General features: G+C 35.8%; 1 protein-coding gene across 1 annotated transcript in view; it reads left to right on the top strand.

The window, feature by feature from the left end:
- The window catches only part of CHDC2 (calponin homology domain containing 2), a gene marked incomplete at both ends in the record, with an annotated part of 49546 nt that extends 22733 nt beyond the window's left edge, over positions 1 to 26813 (top strand). Inside the window, 8 exons of the mRNA XM_008946545.1 lie at positions 1800 to 1928; positions 3007 to 3238; positions 3964 to 4173; positions 6602 to 6695; positions 7347 to 7487; positions 9991 to 10186; positions 26302 to 26399; positions 26697 to 26813. Coding sequence (XP_008944793.1) covers positions 1800 to 1928; positions 3007 to 3238; positions 3964 to 4173; positions 6602 to 6695; positions 7347 to 7487; positions 9991 to 10186; positions 26302 to 26399; positions 26697 to 26813 — 1217 coding nt within the window. The remainder of the gene's footprint in view (positions 1 to 1799; positions 1929 to 3006; positions 3239 to 3963; positions 4174 to 6601; positions 6696 to 7346; positions 7488 to 9990; positions 10187 to 26301; positions 26400 to 26696) is intronic.
- Between the last annotated feature and the right edge of the window lie 494 nt (positions 26814 to 27307).

Raw genomic sequence — 27307 nt, forward strand, 5'->3', positions numbered from 1 at the left:
ACAACAGTTGGATATGTTTGCAGAAAGCAAAAGAGTAAAGCCACATGATGTTATGATAAAAGGTGATCATTATTTGCCTGATTGGAATATTTTTCAATTGTTGGTGTTTTGTTTTTTTTTTTTTTTTCCCCAAATTACTGTCCTTGAAGGCTGGAAAGCATAAACATATTTTAAAACCTAATAGAAGCCTGCAGCCAGAGACTAGAAATATTTTTATCTGCAATGTGTCTCCCTGCCTGCCTCCCTCTGCCTGCTTCTCTGTGTCTACATCTCTGCCTGTCCCCACCTCTGCCTGACTCCTCTCCCTGTCCATCCCCTCCCACTTTCTGCCTGCCTCAGTGATCTGTAATGTCTTTACATGTTGCTGTGCTCATGGGAATAGATTAGAATCATTGTATAATTCAGGTCAGAAGGTATCTCTGGGGGGTCATCTAGTCCAACCTCCTCCTCAAAGCAGGTTCAAGTATGGGGTAAGTTATTACATAGGGGTTTTTATGGACAAATTTTTCAGGCAAGCAGGTTATTCCTTAGGTCTGAAATAGATTTAGCTTTGAAGAGTGAATTCTAAGAGTACATTAACTTAAAATAGGTGTGTTACTTGGCCTGTCTAAGAGAAAAGAGAGTTTATGCTTGTGAAATTGAAAAAGGGATTAGGAAGAAGGCAGGTAGTGATTTTTATTTTTTTTTTTTATATATATAGAAGATAGGTATAAGTACCGTATTAATGGATCATAGAACAAATAAATGAAGAGAGGAAAGGGGGAAAAGTGTTATCACTTGTAAATGTGTATGGCTTGGTTGATTTTTTTTTTTTGGGACCAATAGGTAATTTTTGAAATCTTGTCTTTTGAAGATACTTTGTAGGTTTCCCTTGAGGATTAAGCCAAAAATGAAGTGATGATTTTATAAGAGTTGACCTCTCATTAATAGTGTGATATTTCCATTCTATATTGGTTGCTTATTGGTTTGTTTGCACTATCAGTTTGTATCAAGTTTGAAGCAAGTCATTATCACTAAATTCCTCGATTCTTTTTTACATGGTATTGTGTGGAATATTTTGGTGTGGAATGCTGCTTAATGTGAGCAGGCCATTTCTACACAACACAGTGGCTTTGAAAGCTATTCAGGAAGGCTTTGCTTCCATGTATCGACACTATGCTCTTGTGCTATTTGCTTCAAACCATACGAATAACAGTGCCAGAAATTGAAAACTGAATATAATCATATGGAGTTCTTCCTTCTCTTACTGATGGGCTAACTTCTCTAGATGCTACATTGGGTTCCTCTTCTACTCTTGTACTGGAGACTGCTATCAGAGAGAGCTAGCAGAAGGTCCTCTAATTCTAGCATAGGCCCACATGAGAATGTCAGAACATTCTGGCAGAACTGATGGATTGATAAAGCATACTTTTGAGTTTGATTTGTGTTGTTGAGTCTGAAAGAGCCTGATAATGGTATGCTGACTCATTACAGAGCTGTAAACACTAATTCCTCAAGAATGTTTTGTTAATGACTTAGAATTCTTGAATTAGTGCTGTTCTGATAGGCACTTTTCAGCAAGTGTGAAGACTTCTCCTGTAAAACATAGAATTAATAGAAAACAAAATAGGGATAATTATTTTTTGTCCCTGGTCTAGTGACAAAAGTGAGATTTTCATAGTGAGTCAAATGAGAACTGTTACCTGATTAAATGAAACATGGAACAGAAATATATAGAAGCAAATATTCCTTTATAAACTGTTAGAGCACAGACAATAAAATATGTTTTCTCAACTGCAGCTTGTAATCTTGTTTTACAGATAGCAAAGACCACAGCAGTGGGGAAGTTGTTCTTCAGCCACATTATACTTCGCAATCCCTTTCCTTTAGTACTTCCTCAAGTTCCTTCGATGCAACTACTGACTCAACCTTTGAAGATTCTCAGTCAGGTATAGTGCAGCTGTTCACTTAAAACACTTTGAGCTCTTGCAACTACTTTTCAACTTACTGCTTTCAAGAGATATTTTTCATGTTTGTAAACTTTACCTGAAATACTTCTGCATATATAATGAATGGATACTGGGAAGTCTGTCCTCTCCTGTGACACTACAGGTAACCTGCCCTAGAGTATAAAAGCAGAAAAAAACCTCTCCTTCCTTCGAGCAGGCCGAGTGGAAGAGAAATCAGTCAAAGTATTAAAATCAACCAACCAACCAAAACCGAAAAACAACCCCAAAAACTCCCAAAAATGTCAAGATCCATATTGCATTGTTTTTTCCTCTCAAATTGTAACAATTATTGGTTTTTTTTATTACCTGTCTGAGGTATTAGGTTTTTTTTGCATCATTTAAAGTTAAAACTGCAACAGTGGATTAAAATACATCTTTAAGGATGGGATCATCTAAGTTATTTGTGCTATGAAGAAAATGACTGTTTTTCTTAGTTATCTTTTATGCAATAATGTTCTTGTTGATGTTGTAAATAACTAGTAGTTGTTAAAATATGTAATCTAATTTTTGACCAGCTCACTATTTAGGGGAGAGAAGTCCTAACAGAGGGGAGAAAAGTCCAAAAGGTTATAGATTGGGATGTAAGCTTAGTTACACCTATACCTGATAAACTGTTTAAATACAAGTCAGTTACTGAGCCTTGCTATGTGATTGAGGTGGGGAACTTGTAATGACTAGCTGGTAAAATTATACCTACTGAACTGTATGTAAGATTGTTTCTTTAAGATTGCTGCGTGTGGTTTTGTAAGCCATGCCTGAATTTATTTTTTCTGATTGGGTAATTTTTTCTTTAGGTGAAATTAGATTCCAAGAATATAATTTGCTCTGTTCTCAAGGCATGTACATGTCCCTTAAATTGTTTACTCCTGAAATACTTCGATCATTTGTTGTCTGACAGTTTATTGCTTTCTGAAAACAATTGTGTATCAAGAAAAAAAAATACCGTGTTTGTACCAGACAAAAAGAGGGAAATAAGGGAGTTTTTTTTTTTTTTTTTTTTTTTTTGTGTATCATTCAGAATCAGATACTACTTTCGAAAGTGAGAGTGATGAAGAGATGAGTGAAGAGAGTGAAGCTGACAGTCAAAGTTACAGGAAAGAAAATAAATCTGAATCATCATTTTTTCCTGATGAAGATAAAGAGGAGTACATCTTCTTTCAGAAAACCCTAACTGCTGTTAAGAATTGGTTCACTCTCTTTGGTTGGTCTAATGGACAAAATCCCCTTTCAATACCATATTCACTAAGACGGTAATTCACATCTGCTTAGAGCTAGCTTGTGTCTGCCTAATAAAATGTTCACATATATAGTAAAGTGTTTTGGATATGATCTGGGGAATATAAACACACTCTAATGTTGTATATTAAAATTGTAGCGTCTATGTGCTGTTTATATGAAAATGTCATTCAGGTGTTGCTTTTAATTTTCTAAAGTGCATTTCCAGCCATGATGCTCTGATGTATCATCATGCTGTGTATGTTAAATACATGTCACCCCCTTAACTGAAAATTACTCTCCTCCCAGAATGAGCAATTGTTTCTTTTTTTTTCCCCCATCATGTATTCTAAAGATCAAGAAACAGATAGGAAAGCAAATTTCATAATCAACAGTCTTGCTAACAACCTGGAAATACATTTGGCTTAGTGGCATCACTTAGATGATCTCATCTAGCTAGCTACTAAATAATGAAGGCAGTCTCCTGGGACACAAACACGTAGGCATCTATAAACAGGATAAAAATCAAAGTTGTGTTTGGCAGAAAGCAGTGACAAACACAAAATTATTTATGACCTACTTCACATATACTTATTAAATATTCCACGTAGTTCAAAATTTGTAATTATTATGAAGATTCTGTAAGATGGACAAAGTGTTATAGTTTTATGGTTTCTTAAATTTATCATCATGATAGATGCAGTGTTAGCTCATTTTATGCATTTAAAAGAAAACTATCAGAAGTTTTTTTCTCTCTTAGTGATGTGTGTAAAGTCCAGATGACCTCTTCACAAGAAAAGGCTTTTAAGCAAAACCTTGGCAAAGATACTAAGACACTGTATGACATGTTATTCCATCTGAGTGGACAGTTGTTACCAGGCATTACATCGAGCCAGTCCTTGCCACTTGATCCAGTTGAACGAATGCTACAGCTCCACTCGCAGCACTCTGCATTGCTTACTTTCCTTAAGTAAGTACCTGATGCATCTTTTCTTTCCACTTTTTATTAGCATAGGTAAAACATAATTCCAGGTCAATGATATATGGTAGGTTTAGGTTTTCCTTTATACTGTATATTTTATGAGATAAGATTTATGTGTTAAAACTCTTAACTTTTACCAAGGTTATCCACTGCAGTTTACACTAATTGAGGTGTCCTCTGCAGTTTACAGTAATTGAGGTGTTCTTTGGTAGGGTTACAGCCAAAACAGAAATTCCACAGGTACTCTGCTCTCTTCATTGTGGAAGGTGGTGCTCAACCTCATTCCTTAGATGGAGTCAGTATGTAGTCAGATCAGGCTTGTCATTAGTGATCCTACCATTCCCACTGATTTTCTTTGTCCTGTAATTACTAGCTTTAGCAAAAATTCTGTAGACTTTGTAATCTCTTAGTCTTTGATACTAATAATATGCTAAGGAGTGGAAGCACTACTCCTGTTGCTGAACAGATTTAGCTATTAGCTACCTTCATGGATAATCTTATCTTGTTACATAATATGAAACAACTGTCAATGAAGGTGCAAATAAAAAAAGTTGAGAAATTATTCTTCATCCTTCATGGATGTTGCTGCTGTGAAACAGAAGAAAATTAACTTCAGAGAATGTCTAATGTCATGAGATCCTTAGAGATCATCAGAAGTCCTGAAACTGCTTTTTTATTAGCATGCTCACCTGTTATAAATACAAGCTTTTAATCTGAGAATAACGGGCAGTGATGTAGCTCTATCTGAACTCATAATGAGACCAATGCACACTTATCCAACAACACTGGATCTTCATTTGCAACTTTCATGAATGTAATTTGTTTTTTACAAGAGGCAGAATAGCATTCTTTTGTGTATCACAGATGATAAGATAGTGGCAGATGATTTGGAGGAGCCATTGCAGCAGTGGCAGAAAAATATCTTTGCGTTTCTTTAGTAGTGAAGGGAAATGCTTACAGGTTCCTGTTGTTTTCAGAGCTTCAATATCTATTCTGATAATAAATGAAGGAATCGGTATTTCATTATATCTTAAAGGCTAGAGTCATTAGGCAGTAGATTGCTGAAGAATGTCTTTCCATAATATCAACTGAAAATGCTCAGTAATACCACCCTGCTGACTCTTCTTCTGAAGGTGTGTTGCAGCCTTTCAGAGAGCAAGACATTGAGTATGTGGTAATACAGAATAATGGAATCATTTAGGTTGGAAAATAAGATCATTGAGTCCGATGGCGAATCTAGAATTGTCAAGTCCACCACTAAACCGTGTCCCTAAGTGCTGTATTTATACATCTTTTAAAAATCCTCCAGGGATGGTGGAGTCAGGACTCAATGGACAGCCTATTCCAATGCTTTACAAGTCTTTGTGAAGAAATTTTTCATAATACTCAACCTAAACATCCCCAAGTGCAACTTGAGGCTGTTTCTTCTTTTCCTATCACTTGTTACCTGTATACCTCCACCTCACTACAGCCTTCTTTCAGGTGCATGTAGAGACTGAGAAGGTCTCCCCTGAGCCTCCTTTTCTCCTGGCTAAACAACTCCAATTCCCATAACCCCTCCGTTCCTTCAGCTGCTCCTCATAAAACTTGTACTCTTGACTCTTCACCAGCTTCATTACTCTTCTTTGGATATACTCCACCACCTCAGTGTCATTCCTATAGTTGGGAGCCCCAAACTGAACATGATATGATAAGATGTTCTGATGCTGAATGGTTGTCTAAGTAGATTCAAGAGATTTTCTTATTTATCTGATCAGCATAATGATATTTTTCTGAGGTCAGACCATCAAAAGTCTTTGGTTCCAACCCAAGGAAAATGATTTTTGTTGCCAATACCTTAGGTCCAGTGTTAAGCTTTCCACACTTGGAATATATTTTTTTGGTGTTCAGTCTAATGAAGCTGCCTTTTGTTACTGCAGTTACTTTTCCTATTGCAGTTATTAGTCCCCTGAGGAGAGGTGGCAGGTCAGTTTAAATAATAGAGTTTGGAAATACCTTTGCTTACACCTGTAAGGCTTCCAGTGTCAAATCTGTGGACAGGTAAAAGCATCATCATGTTTTAATTCTAATAATATTATGTAAACACTGGTCCTTTGGCTTTCACATGAAAATAGGTATTGTGTGTTTTGATGCCTTGTGCAATAATAAATCCTTTATGGAAGAGCAATTCTCATAAAGAAGCCAGTCTGTCCACAGTTATATGTGATTTTAGCATCTAGGTGTATCCATAGGAATTAAACATGAGCTTCATAAATAGAAGCTATCTAAAAGAATAGTACTGGAGCATTAGTCCAAAGTGTACTCAAGCAGAACTCCGAAGAGCTTACACGTAGGTTGAGGACATTGAAAGACTTGGACTACTCTTGATAGGAATTGTCTTGCTTACATATTTACTTTTGCTGCTTTATAATTTCAGAAGCCAAGGAGCATCTCTTCCCCACGTTTTGCCAGAATTTCTGCTTGAACCTGATGATTATAAGAAATGGATTAAAGAGCAAACTGTACTGAAGGTAGGTTTTGGGATTTTTGTGTTTGTTAGTTTTGTTTCATTGTTTTAGTGAAGACATTTTTTCCTACTATCCAATCTAGACTTCTAGTGGTGCAACTTGAGGCCTTTTCTTCTTGTCCTATCTACATGCTAGTGTCAAAGACCACATACTTAATATCTGTCCTTTGAAGACTAATGGAATTTCTCTGTGGACAGTGAGTATTCCTACTGTAGTGACTGTTGTTGATTGCATAATTCTGAGCATTTGCATGAGATTGAACAGGAATTTAAGATGACAAACATTTACACACTCCATCCCTGTTTTTTCTTTTTCATTCCTTCCAATCCCGCTGATACCTGTTATTAATTTCTAAGAGATGTGTCCTCAAAGTAGAATTAATTTTACTGCTTTCTACTGATTTTACTGTTTAAAAAAACCCATCCTTTGTGTTGCCATTCTGTCCTGTTGCTGCTTTCAACTCCTGTTAATTCTGCATTGTGCTTCTTAGTCCTGACATAGCACCAAACTGTTAATGGTTCTAATGCTGATCACTATTGCATTATAGTAGGTGTTACCAGTAATTTCTGCTATTGGTTCATTATCGTTTTCTGAATTTTCCACCCAAACTGCTGAAAAGAATATTGAAAATAAATCCTGTTCCTTTATCTTAAGGGTCACACAGCTGAGTTGGAAAGAGAAGATGTGGAAAACTCAGACATATTTAGTGACAAGCATCTATTCATTCTGGAGGACAGTATGTTTGAGACAGTCAGCAAACGAGCTTGGACAGATGTACTACTGCAGATATATAAGGTAAATTGTAGATACATTTGCTATTTAAATTCTGAAGAACTGATGGCAAAACCCATTTTTTTGGGCATGAGTCTGTGGTATATTAGAGATTTTTTTTCTGAACAGATCTTTAAAACAAAATACTTCTAAGTATAATATTTCTAACAGGGAAGAAGAAAAATGAGTGAGTCTATTTTCCTTTTCTTAGTTCTGAAACATTAGCAGTATGTTAGTATGTTTGTCCTGTGGTGCTTAACTGCTTAAAAACCACAACAATGTTTCTATTAGGAAATAATATTTTAGAACTGTCTGCATTTTATAAAATTAAATGTTACAGAAATCTTATTACAAATAAAAAAATCTGCCATGCTTTTTGTTACCCTGGTTAGAAACACTTCTCACTGAAAATAGTAGGTGGCTAGACGTATACATAACCATGGTATATATTATCTCACATTAGAATGCAATTTTTAAACCTTAATATTAATTTATAATACATATTCCTTTTAAGACGTAATAAACTTGTCAGTGTAGACTTTTCAAATTTTATTCAATTTTATGTTTACTGATATTAGACAAAAATTGTGTATCTAAGTAATGTTTTCCAATGCAAATCTGATGTGCTAACCAATAATCAGTAATGTTTATATGCCTAAAATTAAATATTTAATTATTTATTCCCAAAGTATGGAAAATAAATGAAAAATAAAATATTATCTGGGCTTACCAGTGCAAGAAAGACATGGACATACTGAAGAGTGACTCCAGTGAAACATCCCAAAGATGACTGAAAATACTGGAGCATTTGTCATACAAGGAGAGACTTGGAATTCTGAGACTGTTCAGCCAGGAGAAGAGAATGTTCAAGGGGGAGCTTATCAATGTGTGTAAATACCCGATGCGAGGGTGTAAAGAAGACAGTGTCAGACTCCTCTCGGTAGTGCCCAGTGACAGGGTGGCGGGCAGCAGGCACACACTGAGATACAGGAAATGCTATTTAAACATCGGAAGCTTTTTTACTGTGAAGGTGGCCACACACTGGAACAGATTGCACGGAGGGGTTGTGGAGTTTCCATCCCTGGAGGTATCCGAAATCCAACTGAACATGATCCTGGCAACCCACTCTAGCTGATTCTTCTTTGAGGAGGAGGTTATATTATTAGTTACTGAAAAAGCATAATAAAGAATGACAAATAATTATGTCACTAAGGTGAGGTCGCCCCTCAGCCTTCTCTTCTCCAAGCTGAACAAACTAAGTGACTTCAGCTGCTCTTCCTAAGTTTTGCCCTCAAGACCTTTCACCATCTTGGTCACCCTCCTCTGGGCACAGTAATAATTTGATGTCCTTCAACTGAGGCACCGAAAACTGCACAGAGTACTCGAGGTGGGGCCACACCAGGGCAGTGTAGAGTGAGACAGTCACCTCCCTTGGCCAGCTAGCGATGCTGTGCTTGATGAGCTTCAGGACACAGTTGGCCTTTTTGGCTACCAGGGCACACTGTTGACTCATGCAACTTGCCATCAACCCAAACCCCCAGATCTCTTTCCGTGGGGCTGCTCTCCAGCCTCTCATCCCCCAGTTTGTATATATAACGAGGATTATCCTGGCCAGGTGCAGAATATGTCACTCCTCCTGTTAAATTACATTCAGCTGGTAACTGCCCAGCTCTCTAGTCTGTGCAGATCTCTCTGTAAGGCCTCTCTACCCTTGAGGGAGTCCAGAGCTACTGCTGATTTAGTATCATCAGCAAACCCACTTAATGTACATTTGATTACTTTGTCCAGATCATTTATACAAACACTAAAGAACATTGGCTCTAAAACTGAGCCGTGGGCAACCCCCAGGTGACTGGCTGCCAGTGTGAGGTAACCCCACTTACTATAACTCTGAGACAGACATGTCAGCCAATCATTCACACGTCGTATTATGGGCTTGTCTAGCTGCATACTGGACTTTTTCTCCAGAAGGATACTGCAAGAGAGTATCAAAAGCTAGAATCCAAAAAACACAATCTACTGGCTTCCCTTGGTCAGCTAGATGGGTGACCTTCATATAAAAGGAAATTAATTTGGTTAAGCAGGACTTTACCCTTGTGAAACTCTGCTGGCTATGACAAATGACTGCATTGTCTCTGAAGTGTTTTTCTAGAACTCTCAGGATAACCTCCATAATATTACTAGGCTCTAAAGTGAGACTGCCAGGCCTGTAATTACCAGGGTCTCCTCTCTTTCCCTTCTTGAAAACTAGGACAACATTTGCCAGCTTCAAGTCAACTGGGACCTCTCCAAACTCTCAAGGCCATTTGGAAGCTTCAATTTGCATTTTGTTTAAGGAAGCAAAGGAATTCCCTAAAAGCCTCAGCAAATCTGTTCTCCTGTGTGTTATACATTTATGCTAATGTGTAATCTCTTATACATTTTCTGAATTAGAAAACCTTTTGAGTTTGAAGTGGTGCTTTTAATCATTCAACTTGAAATTGTTCTTTTTACAGTTTGTGCTTAAAAACACTTTTTCTAATTTCAGGTTTTTGTTCTTCAACATCTTTCTCCGTGTAGTATCACTGATCTATTCAGCTTAGAAAGAGCGCAGAACATGCCAAGAATAAAATCAGAACCTTTATCCAGTAACATATATTCTCCCTATGAACGAACCATCCTCACCTGGTTGAATGAGAATTATGAGAAGAATCGAAAAACTGTGTGGAAAGATTGTCAAAAAGGTGAAACAATTCTTTCACTATACTCTTCCTTCTAATAGCTCTCTTGTAGACTTTTAAAATTGTTATTCATAGAAATATCATGACAACGTGCCACAGAAAGTATTTTTGAGGGATAACCCTATGTATTCCCTTGTATTTCTGTGTTCCAAGATCAGTGTCTCTTGACAAGCACTGTTCATGAAACATCTTCTGTTTTCTGTATGTTCTTATAGTTTCTAACCAGGTCTAAAGGGTGAAGTGTGGTGAGCCTTCTCACTTCTTTCTAGTAATGATCTCAGAAAGGAAGTGCTAACAATAATCACTTTTTCTTAATTTTCCTGTTTAGAATAACATGCAGTTGTTAGTATTTGTGCTTATAGTGGTGTGTTTGAGAGCTGCTTTTCAGAATTTTTAGAACAATTTTTTGTTTTGACTATTCTAATGCCATTGAGGAAGGAAATAGCTATCAAGGTTCCAGATTATAATTTTTGTCCTGCCTGCAAGGTCAGTTTCACACCTCATGATCCCTTGAGTGAAGTTAGACAAAATGACCTGTTCTGTTTGAGACTGACCTGGGCAGTTCTGGTAATTGAATATGATAAAACTTCTCAACCAGTAGTAGTTAGTGCTTCTATTTCCTTGTATGTTTTCTCACTTTTGCTTCTTGACCCTAACTTTATTGTATCTTTCAACATTAATTTTGGATGAGTTGTTAATACCAAGAAAGGGCAGTCTGAAGATGATTAGGGAAGAACTCCAGAATGGCTTATAACCCACATATGGAGAAAATCGTCTAGTGTCATTTTTGCCTTGAGTGATTTCTGACCTCTCTGCATTATGTATAATCTATTTCCATATCATCTTCCACAAGTGTCATTTGGGCATATTCTCTACCTTGCATATGCTTTGAATATCTCCTTGCTTTTCTCATTTTACTTACAGAAGCAAATTATACTAGATACTCTCAAATGTGTTGAATAATTATTCTGATAAAATTGGAAGGTCAATCTCTTTGGCACTTACATCCAGTAGAAATAGATTTCTAGCTGCCGACGTATAGCCTGGGTCTGATCTTATGATGAACTCAGGGAGCTTTCCTAGCTAAAGTAACATGCCCTACAATAAGTAGGTGTATTTGCAATGTATTGTTTCCTTGTTATCTGTGTCTAATGCCTGCCTAAGTGGAGATGTCTTAAAGTCACAAGCACTCTGGTCTGCTGGGTGTTACCTGAGTCCTGTGTGTGCAGGTGACAACTTTGTGAGACAATGGCTAGCTACCTGACCAGTGTTGTGGTTAACCACAAATGCTGCATGGATACATTCATCAAACCCACTGTCTGTTCAGTAACACAGAGATGTTTGAAGTGCTGGGGTTTAAACCCCTAGCCCTGAATCAGGATTGACATATAGACGATGCTCACAACCAGGCAGGAAAGACCCTCCTGACTGGTTTTCACCCAGGGCCTGCCCAGCCTTGAGTGGGAAGCGATTAGGAGATCACTACCAGGTGCCCCTGCCTTAGCATTAACGTCAGGTGTCCTGCCTCCAAGTTAACAGCATAAAGGCTGGCTTGGCCTGTATTGCATGTTTACCTATGTAGTGAATATACTGTGTAGGATTTTCAGTTACTGGAAGGGGCCCCCAGCTGTTGATCATGGGCAGAGCCCCCAGTGATGGTGGGTCACCAGTATGGCCAGGAGCAGAGGGAGGAATATATCTGTAGTAATGGCACTGTTTTACGGTCATGGCTATGCAATTGCAATTGGACTGGTCACCTGGTTCCTTGGTTGGTTTGCTCCTGTCTTCGCTGTGTCTTGCACTGTAAGTAAATATATCAACATTTTTATTCCTCTGGTGGTTGTCTATAGCTATTTTGCTTCATGAGTTCAATATTGTGTTTGCTAGAGGGCCCACAGAAATAGCTTGTTGTATATATATGTGTGTGCCTTTTTTTTTGCTTTTATTTCCATTTTTCTCACAAAATTACATAATGAGCATAGCTAAATATACAATAACTTAAATAAGAAAATTCTGTCAAATTCTGAAATTCATAGTCTGAGTTTTATAGCTCTGCATTATAAAGGTGATTAAGTGTGTGGTCTTAACACTGTTCTCATCTGACTCAATATTTCTTTGAGTTCTCTGGTTTAGCCTTCACTTTCATCTTGCTTTTTTGGTTTTACTGCCTCAGAATGAATTAGTGTCTGCTACTGTGCTTTTCTTTCTTCTAAATGGGGCAGAGAATCTGATGACAAAGAGCACAGGGAAGACTGAGGTACTCAATGCTTTCTTTACCTTGACCTTTACTAGTAAGACTGGCACTGAGCAATCCCAGGCCATTGAGATTAATGTGGAAGTCTGGAGCAAGAAGGACTTAGCCTTGTTGGAGAAGAATCAGAACAGGGAGCACTTAATTCGGACAAACACAAGTCCATGGGACTTCATGGGATTCACCAACAAATGCTGAGAGGGCTGGCCAATATCATTATGAGGCCCTGTTCAGTAATCTTGGAAAGGTCAGGATAGTTTGGGGGAAGATTGGAAAAGGTTTGGAAGAAGGCAAAAGTCATTCCATGTGGAGGAAGGAGGATCAGGGGGGCTACAGGCTAGTCAGCCTCATCTTCCACCCTAAATGACTCTATGATTCTGTGATCTTGTTTCTTGAGTTGTAAATAATCTTGGAAACCATTTTAAAACACATGGTAGACAATAAACTGTTTGGGAGTAGTCAACATGAATTTACAAAGGGGAAATCACACTTGACCAACCTGTTTGCCTTGCACAATGACATGACTTGCTCAGTGGACAGGTAGGGAGCAGTGGATGTTGTTTATCTCAACTTTGAAAAGGCTTTCAACAGCCTCCTGTAACACTATCATAAACAAACTGATGAAGTACAGGCTGGATAAGAGAAAGGTGATTTGCACTGAAATTGGACAGAACTGCCAGGCTCAAAGGACTATGGTCAGTGGCATAAAGTCTGCCTGGGGGCTTGTCACCATTAATGTATCTCAGGGGTCAATAAAGTGATTTTTTTTTTTTTTTTTTTTTTTTTTTTTAAGGTCATACACTGGAGAAGAACTTGCCTATCTCAGCAGATTTAATATTCTGATAGATGGTTTATCCATTAAACTTTACGATATTCAGTTTAATAATCAAATTTATACTTGGAAATTGTGACATTTTTAATCATGTTAGCTGTAAATTAAACATTTAAATGTGGTTTTTCAGAGGAACAATTAAAAGTACCATAATGAAAAAATCAAAGTATAGTGAATGTTTATACGACCCAACTGGAAGTCCCAAATGTCTGTGATTTTGTATTTTCGTTGCTATTATTTACTTAATATCACTAATTTTAAGAGAAGAATTGGTTCTTTTATTCTTGCAACAGTCCAGATCAGAGGGCGATTAGTACTTTTTGTTTAATATTTAGGCACCTGCATGTTATCAACCAAACACTGCTTTGAGTAAAGAATTAGCCCTGACTAGCAATATGTCTTGACCATGGAGTGGCTTTCAGCTCAAACTAGACTGTTGGATGATCCTTTCCTACTAAATAAATGAAGACCTATCCAGGCCACATTTCTCAGTCTTTGATACCTAAACTACTTAAAGTGAAATGTGACAATGAATCAAGTGTAAGCTAAAGCAGTGCAGAGAGGTTTTAAATATACATCTTTATTACTTCCTTCTAAAGTGTAAGATGACTGTATCATTCATCAGAACTCTTCTCTTGAAAGAATTAAGATCCTAATGGCTTAGAGAGAACATTAGCAAAGAGTTTACTATGTTCACATCATCTGCCCTTACTTCTACTAAAAAATAAATAGGTTTTAAAAGCAGCCTTGCATAAGTTTTGAGAGGGCAGGCTTGTAATATGTCTTATTGACCATAAAATGGAAAGCAGCGTTCAAATTTGAGACCAAATCCTCTAAAACTGCAAAATGCAGCTTTGCCTAGTCTGCTGAGGCCTTAATTGTACATGAAATAGAAGATTCAGTGCCTACTTAAGTCATTATGTGGGCAATGGGCAATAGTAATGATAGGAGAGGAAGCATGAATTATCTGAGTGTAATAAATTTTCAGTTTACCTTCTACCATTTCCTATATTTATGTTTCTTTTCAACTTTTCTCTCTTAAAGAGTTACTACTAATAGTATGATATGAGTCAGGAAAAAAAAAAGAGTTGCTAAAATATTGGAATGCTATAATTGGAAACCTGTACTTCCTAAATGGAAGAAAATTTTGCAAATTAATGAATTGCCATTTGAGAAGCTCTGTCACTTCCTTAGTTAATTCTGTTTATTACCATGATGGAAAAGATAAATTATGTTTTGGGAAAGACAAGCTTTTTCTTGAATGTATCCCAGGAAGACCTTGAAAAGAGTAGATAATTATATGTTTATTATAAAAGTATTGGAGAACATGATGGCCACAAAATTGAAGAATTGACACCTTCTACTAGACCAGGTTCCTCAAAGCCTCATCCAGCCTGGCCATGGGCACTTCCATACAAGGGGCATCCACAGCTTCCCTGGGCAACCTGTTCCAGTGTCTCACCACCTTCCCAGTAAAGAACTTATTCTGAATATCTAAATCTACCCTCTTTCAGTGTAAAACCATTACCCCTCAGCCTATCACTACACTCTTTAATAAAGACACCCTCCCCATCTTTCCTGTAGGTGCCATTTAGGTACTGGAAGGCCACTATAAGGTCTCCCTGGAGCCTTCTCAGAGCCACCTTTTCTCCAGGCTGAACAACTCCAACTCTCTCAGCCTGTCTTCATATGAGAGGTGCTCCAGCCCTCTGAGCATCTTTGTGTCCCTACTCTTGATCTGCTTGATCAAGTCTGAGTCTTTTGTAAGTTGGGAGCCCCAGAGCTGCATCCAGTACTCCAGGGTGGGTCTCATGAGAGTGGAGTAGAGGGGGAGAATCACCTCCCTTGACCTGCTGGCCACACTTCTTTTGGTGCAGCCCAGGATATGATTTGCTTTCTGGTCTGCGAACACGTTACTGGCTCACATTCAGTTTTCATCCACCAGTACCCTGAGGTTGTTCTCTGCAGGGTTTGTCTCAAACCACTCATCTCCCACCCTCTATTTGTGCTTGGGAATAACCTGACCCAGGTGCTGGACCTTATACTTGGCCTTGTTGAACTTCATGAGGTTGGCATGGGCCCAACTGTCAAGCCTGTCAATGCCCCTCTGGATGGTGTTCCTGCCCTCCAGCATGTTGACCTGAACAGTGTCCCTCTGGTGATATCTGAACAATTGACCTGACATGACAATTGATTAGCAATCAAGTCTGAGATGTAAGGGCTGTCTCCAGAGCAGACACATCTTCGTATTACTGAAAATCTGCTTGGAATGGAAATTTGGTTTAAGAGGAAAGAAGTGCTAATCTAGTGTCAATGTGGATTTGCCTGATGTTAGGCATAGTAACATCTCTCAAGATTCTTACTCTAAAGTACCAAAGTTCTTGTTTTGATGCATTTTATTCACTTCATTGTAAGTGACTTGTGTTTTTTTTTGTTCATTTTTCTTTTAATTTTTTAAATTTTGATATCAATTTAGCATGACATTTGCAGTAAAAAATTTGAGGAAGGAGATATTTTTTTTTTGAGATTACATGTCTTCACAAAATTGTGTGAGAAGTAAGTAGAATTCTATTTTAGTCCCTGCTAATTGTAGGGGTTGGACTAGATGAACTTTAGAGGTCCCTTCCAACCCAATACATTCAATCATTCTGTAGAGCTTTTACTTAAGGTTGTTGCTAGTATAACAATTAAAAAGCACACACTTTTCTTTCCCTTGTTTTCATTAACTTATCTCCTCCTTTCTCTTCCCCTTTCCATTCTTTCCCCAATTTTTATGAAGATTTTTATAGAGTCCATTGATTCTTGCTTCTCAGTTTCATAGTTCTTCAAGACAACTGAAAAACAAGAGCTATAGAATACTTATGTCTTTTAAGGGTGGAAGGGAGGAATCTTATATAATTTCACATAAGATCTCTTTCAGCAAAAATCTCTGAAAACAGGCTTTCCCCAAAGAATGAATCTAGCTTTTTACACACTTGATAAAAAGCTGAATTAAGGAAGGGGCAGTGACTATCTAATGAGCTGCCATCACGAGTATTGTAAATCTGATTTCCAACAGAATATCCTAAAAACATTGTTCTTGAGTGAATAATCCTGGAAATTATTTCCTGAAGTACAAAATATCAAATTTTTAAACCACTTTTTTTGTTTTGGTGTTGTATTTCATGATTTGCATAGCAGAATGTAAAAATGAAACATCATATGCAAAGATGTCATCCAATAAGCATATGTTTCTGATCTGCTCACCTTTCTTAGCCAACCTGAATACTTCATGTTTTAGAATTACATCATCTGTCATTCCCTGAAGACCCCACAAGATCATATCAGTATCTTATTTAATAGAAAAGAGAAAAAAAGAATTATTTTCCTGAGTTTTAAGTTCATATGCAGTTGAGAAATAAGGAAAACTCCTTTTTTGATTTAACTTTTTAGAGACTTTGGAGTAGTATAAAAATATTTGTTTTGTATGGTTTTTATTGTTTTATACCAGCTGGCATTATGCAGCATCAGGGAAATAAAAGTGTAGAAGGATAGTCCTTGGAGCACTGCATTGAAAAGATTCTAAGTGTTCGTGTTTGGGAAAGTGTTAAAGATCTTTCAAAAAAGCCGTAACTCCTAGGGCTGCATATGTTTTTGTTTATATTTGTTGTGTGTATGTACATGCATACTTACTTACTATGTGTAGATGTGTATGCTTATATATAAAAATGTATGTATATATGTCTATGCTGATCCTCAAAAACCTAAGTGACCTAACTAGGAATTATGTGGTAAATATTTACAAAGAAATTTTGGTTCCTTACTTGCAATGGACTTTGAGATGCCTACATAGCTATTCTAGTTTCAGTGAAACAAGACACTTTGCAGTGTGAGTTTGTTAATTGGAATAAATGAGTTTTCCGATGATTTGTGTAATTAATGCCACTTCTACGATGTGTACCAAATATGTAGTTTGAGTATGATATAGCTGTGGATTTAGTAACTCAACTTCAGTTACTTTGTGGAAAACACTTCAGGTTATGAAGATTGGAAAATTAATTCTGTTAATTCATTTTAAGTATCAAATAGTGAATTTTGCTGAGAACAGTATTTAACTTTTTGTGTTTTTTTGACTAAATAAGATGGTGTGAAGGTTATAGTATTCATTCTGAAGCCAGTGTAGAAGCTAGGTATGCTATAATGAATTATTGTGAATTATTGCCTCTTAAATTGGTGACCCATAGGTGAAATGCCATGATAAAAAAATAATGTAAAAGGTGACATTTTAATCTAGAGGCTTTTAGTACTATTCAGTGGTAGTGAACGTGCTGCTCTGGTACCAGTGATTTTTACAACCAGTTCTCTTTACGAATGGAAACTTTCTGTTGAAAACAACAAAAACTTAAGGAAAAATCTAAGAAATTTGTCAATTCAAGATATTATTTAGGATAAAAATCAGTGGGGAAAAAAAACAGAGCTGCTTAGGTAGTGAAAGGTGATTGGAAAATTTTATTGGGGCAGAAAGGTAAATTTTCATGCCTCAGGGTAAAAGCCTTCTGCAAGAGATGGGTATAAATCAGATATATATTCCAAGTGTATCCATTTTTCTGTTATTACCCCATGTGGTCTTTCTTGAACTTTTTTGCTTGGTATTATTATAAATTGACAGTAATATTAAATTGATCTGTCCCTGACATTTCAGGAGTTCTTAAGAGAATAATTATCAATTTTGATGAGCAAGAGTTAGAGCATCCTTTCTGAAGTAGGAACTGTAATTGAACTACAAGTCTGTAATAAAAGGCTTCTTGTTTTCCATGTTAAAATAAATGTAGCCTCACATGGTGTCTGTGCTGAGGGTAGATATATTATCATTCTGTTAATCCTAGATACATTTTAGGAGAAAGCATAATAGCCTTTTTTTTGAACAATATTCAAAGGCATATTTCCTCTTATTGTTCTTATACTTCAGTACCATAATTTTAAACCTTGTCCTGGTTCTAATGTCAGCACTTACCAAAAAGGTTATTGCTACATATTTATTCTGTAAATGTTTGTATTTTTTCAGTAACAGATTTATGCTACTGAAAAAAGACTACAGGCATTATTACAGCTATAGATTAGTTCCCCCTTCAGAGATTTTCAGATCCCAGAATAGGAAGTTGTTGTATAATGTTATAAACCACTGTTACTGCAGTAACTTACATTAAAAATTATATAACTGGAAATTTAAAGGTCTGTCTAGCTCAGTATTCTAGCTCAAATAGAAGATGCTTAGAGATGGGTAACAGTTCAAACATATGGCAATACTTACTTTATGCATACTCTGAGACTTCCTGATTTAAAATTCGGGACTGCTTGAGAGGAAAGTGGACTTCTGTAAGATTGTACTAGATTTTCATTCTTTGAATTTGTTTAATTGTATTTTGAACTTGTGCAAACTTCTAGCATCACACCATATTGAATGAGTAAGTAGGTTTAAAATCTATATTAGATGTAAAATATTTTGGTTTGAGCTTGCTGCTTAATTCTGTTATTTGGTACCTCATTTACTGATAAATTTGTGTATTCTGCTGAGCTATTTAACACTAATGCCTGGTTCCCATTCTCAATGTTGTGCCTACTTATATAGACCCTTGCCATATCCCTACTCAGTTGCTACTTTTCCATTGTAGTTCCGTAGTGGAATTTATTAATTTCTTATAAAGTGCTATATCATACCTTTGATCATTAAAAGTCATCAGTTTCAAAATTTTATGTGAATGTACTGGATTTATTTAGAAAGTCTTATACAATATTAGCCTAACCCTCTGTTTTTCAGTAACTCAGAATTTGAAAAAATTGCTTGTGGCTATGTAACAAAGTTAGCATTGATGAAGATGTCTGTTTTGCCTCCTTAGACATATATCAGCTCATTCTGCAACTGGTAGCAAGAATTTACCTTTTTCTTGCTTGTGAAAACAGTAGGACAGCTTCACAAGAAATACAGTGCATTCTTTAAAGATTTATTGCTATTCTTACTTATTTATATAAGAACCCTCTTAGACTTACTATATTAAACCAAATCTGAACTTTTAAAAGGTTTAACACTGGGTGTAAACTATTTATTCTTTCTGGATGGTCTTCTTATTCAGATAATACCAATATATCATACTTCGGTGTTATGACTTTTTTTCCCTTTTCTATTGGAATTTTAAGATTAATGGTAATTATTTTTCTTTCAAATGGATGTAGTGTTTTTTTGTTTTTTTTTTTTTTTTGGCGAGGGCTAAAGAGTGTTCTACCAGAAAGAAGACCACAATTTTGGCTGTCCGACCATTTTGTACTGTGTGTGTTTGCTTGTTTGGTTTTTTTTGTTGTTGGTGGGGTTATGGACATGTTAGCTATTTTGAAACTATTTGAAATTTGTGAAATATTTTACTTGTTTCAGAAATTTCTGGGAACTTGTGATCCCATTTAGCTATTTTTATGGGGTGTTTCATTGAATAAAACCCCTGTCCTCTCTTCAAAGAGATACTTTTTTACAAACTTATCTCACTGACTTTGTAAAATGGTAATGCATACTGATGGAACAGTCAGTAAGTGAAAATTGGAAAAAAAAAAAAACCAAACGCTCATAGTAAAGCACACAAATTAGGAAAGGGAGAAAGATAACAGAAATAATCTGTTCCATTCTTGTGTGCAAAGACTAAACTGACCATACCTGTAGTATACTGGACAGATATTTGCCTAGACCGTTATACAAATCTCTGAAAAACAAGATTCCATGGTCCTCTTCAGGCAATATCTGTCAGTATTTCCCACTCATTTCTGTTTGAAAGGTTTTCCTGTTCCATAACATAACCCAGAATTCCCCCTGTTCGAGTTTAAGTCCATCCTTTCCCTTATAAAATGTGGAGAGCAGTGGATCTTCTTCGTTTTTCTTGCAACTTTATATATAATTTACAAATCATTAAGTTCTGCTTCAGTTACTCCTTTTGCCACCTCTTTGCAAAACAATCCCATTCTTTCAGTCTTTCTGTGTACTCAGCTCATTTGTTTTCTGGTAAACTCTTAGCTGAGCCATGTCTTTCTTGAAGATTGTAGCCAATTACTGCGTTTAATACCATGTGAGGCTTTACTAGAACTGAAGTGGAATCAATCTCCCTGCTTAAGATCTAACTCTCCTATGTATTTTCTGCAACAGTATAAGATTTACTCTTATCTCCAGATTATTTTCTGCAGAATTCCTGTCTATCCAACTTTCAATTTAGTACTTGTGTAATGCATTATTCTTAATTAAATATAGCACACTGTATGAATCATTATTGGATTTCATCCCATTTGTTTCAGATGATTACTCCAATTGTTCAAAACTTATAGTTCTTTCCTCATGAGTACTTGCAGCCTATTCTTCGCAGAGTCAATTCTTTAACCTTCTTGGTATTATGTCCAGATGGGATTGAGGTAGTTCTATGCTCTTTTCCAAGTTGCGAATGAGAATATTGAATAGTATACAACTGAGGACTTTGCAGTTGGGTTTGTAAACAGCTGATGGTTAGACTTATTGTTTTTCAGTGAGTTTTGTGCTCCACCTAACAGCACATTTTTTGTAGAATTCACCTTTTCCTTGCTTCCTTCTGAGAGAACATGTTACCGATATCTTATTGAAGTTCAAATGTCTAGTATTTTTCTTTTGACCACAATATCTTCTATCTGTCAGATAGACAAAATTTGACCCAGAGAAAATCATGGTGACTGTTGCTTACTCTTCTGCCGACAAATAGGTTGTTTGACATTTTCATGTGGAATTGTTTTTCGGTATTTCCTTGATTATCTCCATTTGGAAAACAGTTTTTGTATCCCTCAAAAAATCTGGAGGCTTCAAATCTAATAATATGAGTATAAAAGCATTTATTTTTGTTTTAGTGAAAAAATAAAGAAAGATTATGGCAGAAAAAGCACTTCAGAAAAACCCTGTAGCATTGTGTGGTATTGATTTATCATGGGTAGACCAAATCCATCCCAAAGAGTAGCTGTAAAGATAGTTTGCTCTTTTCTTTCTTTTTGCAGGAGAACATAGGGAAAACATGTACATGTGAAAACGCCCCCACATAAATTTTGATTTTGATGAGTCTGATTTTTCTACGGTCATGATGAATTAGGAGTGAGACTATATACTAACTAATTGATGTAAATAATAATTGATGTGTTTCAGGGACTGTCCCATATGTGTCCTTGATGTGTTTCCAGTCCCATACATTTTCTTAAAACTCAGCAGATCAGGGCTTTTCCTTTTTTTTTTTTTTTTTTTTTAAATTATTTTAAAAGAATAATTAGCATGTCATGACAAAAGTTTGCTGCTTCTTTATAGAAACACTTAATGGAAGAAGAAGGCAGTGTGTCTACAAGACTTGGTTTAACCTGTCACAAGAAAGTTGAGGACAATGCTGTTATGCTTAATTGCTGCATGCGTGCCTCATGATGCCATTACAAGTTAAAAATAAAATTGTTTATTAAAAATAAGTAAATGCAGGAATTGAGTCCCAAATCACTGAATTGAGTATGAATGTTACTTCCTTCAGTGATGAGTCAGATCAGCAATTTAAACAAAACTACACTCATTTTAGGTCTCTTACAGAATATGTATATTTTATTTTAGTTTTACATCACTATGGTAAATGTCTCAGTACACTACACAAGAGTGGCTACACATCAACTCCAAGTTAATCCTGCTTGATTATTTTCTTTTATGAAATGCTGTCACCTGTTGTGGACGAGGCAGAGTAAATGACAGCCTGTGATGGATCAGGATCCTGGTGTTTACTGAAGAACCATCAAGGTCAGAGGTCTTATCCTATTTGATAATTTCACACACTCAGTTGCTCCACATAGTGCTATGTTCAAAAGGTGTCAAATTTCCTCCCTGGCAGGGGAGTCGCTACTGGTCTGAGAATATTGGGCAAAAGTTGTGTCAATTCATGCTGTGCTGCTCATAGTTACCAATGTCAGGTGTCACTTTCCAAAGTTCCTGAGCATCTGCTGGCATTTGTCTCTATGCGTCTCTCTGATCTTCAGAGTCTTCTCCCACTTCCAAGATCTTTCCTTTAGTTAGGAACTTTTTCACCTTCTTTCCAGTTCCCTGTTCAAGACTACTGCCTCTTTTTGAGAATGTTTCTTTTTGGCCTTTTTCTATAATTCCCAAGTCCCCAGTGTACCCAGTATAAGTAGTCTGTGTGGAAGCATAACTTGCAATCAGCCTAACTGATACCTCTTCATTAATGGGAGAATTCTGAAAATGTCAGTTTAGTCTCAGTGTTGTCAAAATTTGCAGCCAGCTCCTTTGGGATGCAGTTAGCAAGTAGCAAGAATCTGTCTCAGAATTCAGAAGTTCCGTTTCGGACAATTTCCTCTTCCCCTCTCCCCTAACTACAGTTATTTGCTGCCTGGTAAAGTTGACATTTCAACCTATTTTTGCCTACAACACCCATCAGTCAGGTTTTCATAATGAAATTCACTGAGAATATTCATCTTAAAGATACCTTAGTAATTTTTTTATATTCTTTTATGAAGCACCAATACAAATGAAAGTTAATAACTTTGTATGCTTAAAGGAAAAATGAGGTATCCAGAGTAAGACTTATGATTTCTATTGTTTATTTCTACTGAGTAATTATATTAAAAAAAAACTTAATTAGTGTAGAGTAATTAGCTGGCAGATTTTCTGCTAGATTTGATGTAATTCGGAAAAATACACTGTTTTCTGACTAATTTAGTCACAAGCATTTGAATTAAGTAGTCTGATAGTGGAAGGATTAACTGGGGAAAAGAAAAACAAAACCAGAAATACTTATAAAAGTATTTAATTACTCAAAGAGGGGAAATCTACTTTAAGAGTTTTTTTTCTTCATGCTCTGATTTGTGTAGGCTACAAAGCTGCAGTGCAATGAATGCTTTTTAAACGGTAGTGTTACCATGTTTTACTTCCACTGGCACAACCACTTATGTGGCTGTGTGATAAACTGGATTGGTGTGATACAGATTAGAAAGTAATGTTTTGCCCTTTTTTTTAAGCCAACTTTGTTCTCACACACGCTTCCCTACCACACAGGCAATTCTATCAGCATGAAAGGATTAGTGGAGGTAAAAGAAAGTACATAGGTACTGTGGACAACTGGTATTGCTTAAGTGCACTGAGATAATATTCCCACCAGAAGACTAAAGGCAGCTGATGGTACACTTAAAGTAAGATTTAAAGTTAAAATAAGATAAACAATAAAGTTTATTTTTTGATCAAAGTATGTGGATTAATGAGTTTCCATAATCACCTGAGTAAATCAATCTATATGACTAACCAGAAGAACAATTCCATATTTGGCTTAATTTAAAATGAAAGCAGATGTAGTTAATCTTAAAAAGTTAAAAATATGAAAATGGTGATATATGAAAATGGTGACATATTAAAAGTACTAACATTCTGTGCTGAGAGTGAGTCTGAGTTCTTTTAACAAAAAAAAGACAAAGATTATTGAATTTTGTAGGTTCCAACTATGATAAATAAAATGTATCTATATTTGACTAATTTTTTTAGGGAGAAAGTAGGCTTTTAAAAAATTTATTTGCTATTTTTGAAGTCTTTGTTTCTGCAGTGACTACAAATTTTTTATATAACCACAAGCAATTTACCAAGGAGTTGGGGTGAAATTAATATCTCCTGCTGTAGACATTTATAAAATGTTGGTCTAATTCAAGTTGATGTGAGGTGACAGACATTTAAGTTTTTCAGATGCTGAGTCATCTGTATTCTGTAAATGAACAAAAGAATCATAACAGAGATTTTGCTTAGAATATGGTGTAGGAGTTTGTTGTAGATTGAATTTTTATTTAAAGTGTACTTAGACATTAATATTCTAATTAGTTTGCCACTGAATTTTTCATACATTCTTTTTTCCACCACAACAGAGTATTTGTTGGAGCCGTTAAAAAAAATTTCTATCACCCTCCTTGCAAGTATTTTGTAGGAGTAATGTTAAATCTCTAGTGCTTTGTAAGTTAGACCAAACAACACCTTTATTTTCCTGCATTATTGTACATGAAAGTGAAGCTAAAAAGGTCTGAATTGACTGCTGCTAGAAGCAGCAGATTATAAGGTTGTTTTAGGTGTATAGTATCTTTCTTCATAACACACAGAACCCTCCTGAGGCTCTTTATTTGGTGCTCATGCCACAAAGAAACATCTTTTCCTACAGGGTATGGTGTGTTTTTTTTTTTTTTCTGAACTTTTTTAGTCAGTGTGGTTTTGATAGTTCTTGTTCATAGGGTATGTAACATACTCAAAAATACTGCCTCAGGTTTAAAACCCTTAGTATCACTGATTCAAGTGTTACATTTATAGTGTAGCGTCAACTAATTTGTGAGAGCAAAAGACTCTGTATTCTTGACCACTAAGTGAGACCATTGTGTTCCAAATGCAGAAAGAAACTGTCCTGTTCTCCTTGAACTTTCATTTAGTTTATGGCATTCTTTCTGTAAAGGTAGAGACATGAATTGTGAACCTCCTTTCATGCGTTTTGTTTTGTAGAATGAAGCTCTTAGTAAGGACAGACTTGGAAATAAAGCTCTGAAATGTGTAACCTCGTGAAAAATTTTATGCTTCTGTTCTTTTAAAATATTTCTGTCAAGTACTGGTGTCTCTAAATTCTACTTTTGGTAATGAACATAGTGGACTGTTCTGAACGTTTTTTTTTATATTACTATCATAACAATTCAGTGTTGCAAACATTTATTTTCTTTTTAATGATAGCATTTTTTTAAAATGGCATGAAAATTTCTTTATATTCTAACACTAAGTTTTTTGTAATATGAAGGACATTTGTGATCATCTCAGACTGGGATCTTATTGATGGGTATTTTTTTTCAAATTGGGAAGCTTCAAGCTTGGTAAACAATACACTATTTAGTGAAGAAAAACTGTGTAATTTGTTCTATATGAGAAAGCATGATCCTAGTCTATCTGAAAACCTTGCAAGTGGCTGCAGTCCAAAGTGTTCCCTACATCTGGGGGCACTAGAGACAGTAGTGACAACAAAGAAAAGTAAACAATTGGTATTTTGGTAATAAAAATAGGAAGAAACTGCAAATAACACAACAGAGAAGGCATGACTCAGTACTTGAATAGGTGTGACCCAATTCCTCTCCTTAAAAAAAGATGAGTTTATGTGTTCATGCTTCACAAAGTGCTTATTATCTGGAAAACAAAGTACTGGTAATGTGGTATAGACAGTGATTTAAAACATTTAGTTACTGGTAGATCAGTAACTTTTCTTAAAGAATATATCAGGTTGAGATTTTTCAAATGACTGTTTTTCCTATGGTTTCTTGTAATACTTAAGAACAAAAGTCTGATGTTTAAATTCTGTGTTATATATTTAGGTATGAAATGCTTCAAATAAGAAATACTAATAAACAAACTATATTTAATTTCTTAATCAGTTTTATTTTAAATAAAAACTTTAGAATTATAAAAAATAATCTAACCTTGTGAAGGTTAGGCCTTTACAAAACAACTTAGAAGTAGTGATCTGTGCTGCAGGAATTGAGCTGTTAGCTTTCATTTGTGTCGCATTTGTGCCAAATAATATGACTTTAAAGCAAATCAGTAACCTTTTCTTTCTTAAGTGCTTAAACACTAACTTCAAAGGATTCATACATATTTCCATGAGTTTCAGTAGCCCTATAAACGTCAGGCCTGTAAAAATAAGAGTAATTTGCATGTTCAGATTCTTAACCTGCAAGGTTAAGTTTAGTTTACCTGCTTTTCCTTCCAATGTGATGAATGCTCTTACGTGCTGTATCAGAATGTATTAATAATAGGTAAAAACGGTTTAGGTGAGTCTTTTCATGTTTTCAGCAAGGGCTGGGTAATAGAAATATGCCTGGGAATTTCTACATGTGAACAGATGTTTCCTTTTCCTCTACTTCTACTCAGTCATTTCAAATAGTTGTCATATCTACCTAGAATAAAATTAGGCGCCTCAGGGGGAGAAGAGTCGACTTAATCTTGCCCTGCTTTTAAACCAGGTGAAGTACCACCAATGAGATGGATAGTAAATTTTGACCGAGATCTTCTAGACGGTCTGGTATTGGCAGCACAAGTGGCAGCTTATTGTCCATATTTGGTAAGGACTTTTATTAATATTGTACAAGTTTTATAATTTATTAATGTAAGTGGGTTTATTCACGCCTTCTTTTCCTTAGGAACTATTGACTCGTGGTTTTTAAAAAGAGAAAAACCATGATATTTAGCAAGTCTAGAGTGACTATTTCAGTATTATTTTTTCTTTTCTCTGGGTATATTCTTAATGGGGAATTTTAGTAAAAAAATTTAGATCTTATAGATTGCTGAAAATGTCAAAATACAAACAGTAATTTTGCTTGGTGGAAGATCAAAAGTTTGATTTCTTTGTCTTCTCTAGATTTCTACTCACTTTGTAAGGATGTATACTACTCCAAGCACTCCTGAAGAGTTTCTGCACAACTGCTTGATACTTGTGAATGCTATGCATGCTGTCAGTCTGGCTATAGACATTAAGGTAAATTATTTTATGCTAACAGTTCTTATATACTTTTATTTTTTTTTACTTTTATGATCTTAATTTGATGTACAATATTACTATGTTTTACTGAAGCAGTTTTGTTTCATGATGTGCTATTGTATTATAGAAACCAAAATACTGCCTCATGTAAATACATCTAATTACAAGTAATTTCCATAATCCCTTGCTTTGTACAATCATATATACATATACACAACTAACTGATTTCAAGATTAGTTCAGTTCAGGTTCTAGCATAGTAAATCACACAATGAAAAGCTGACTGGAATTTATTACTAAAATTCTAAGGCAATTTAGAAATAAAAATGTATTTAATAATAAACATTATGCACTTAAACATAAGGAGCGGTAAAAAAATTATGTGCACTCTATATCACACCAGTACATATACACTACTATATATTACTAGTATATATTACACTTACGTGCATCTATTTAATCATGGATGCCCATGAGGGTTCTATCTCATGT

Source organism: Merops nubicus, unplaced genomic scaffold, assembly GCF_000691845.1.
Source record: "Merops nubicus isolate BGI_N331 unplaced genomic scaffold, ASM69184v1 scaffold20658, whole genome shotgun sequence".
In the NCBI taxonomy this organism is placed as follows: Eukaryota; Metazoa; Chordata; class Aves; order Coraciiformes; family Meropidae; genus Merops; species Merops nubicus.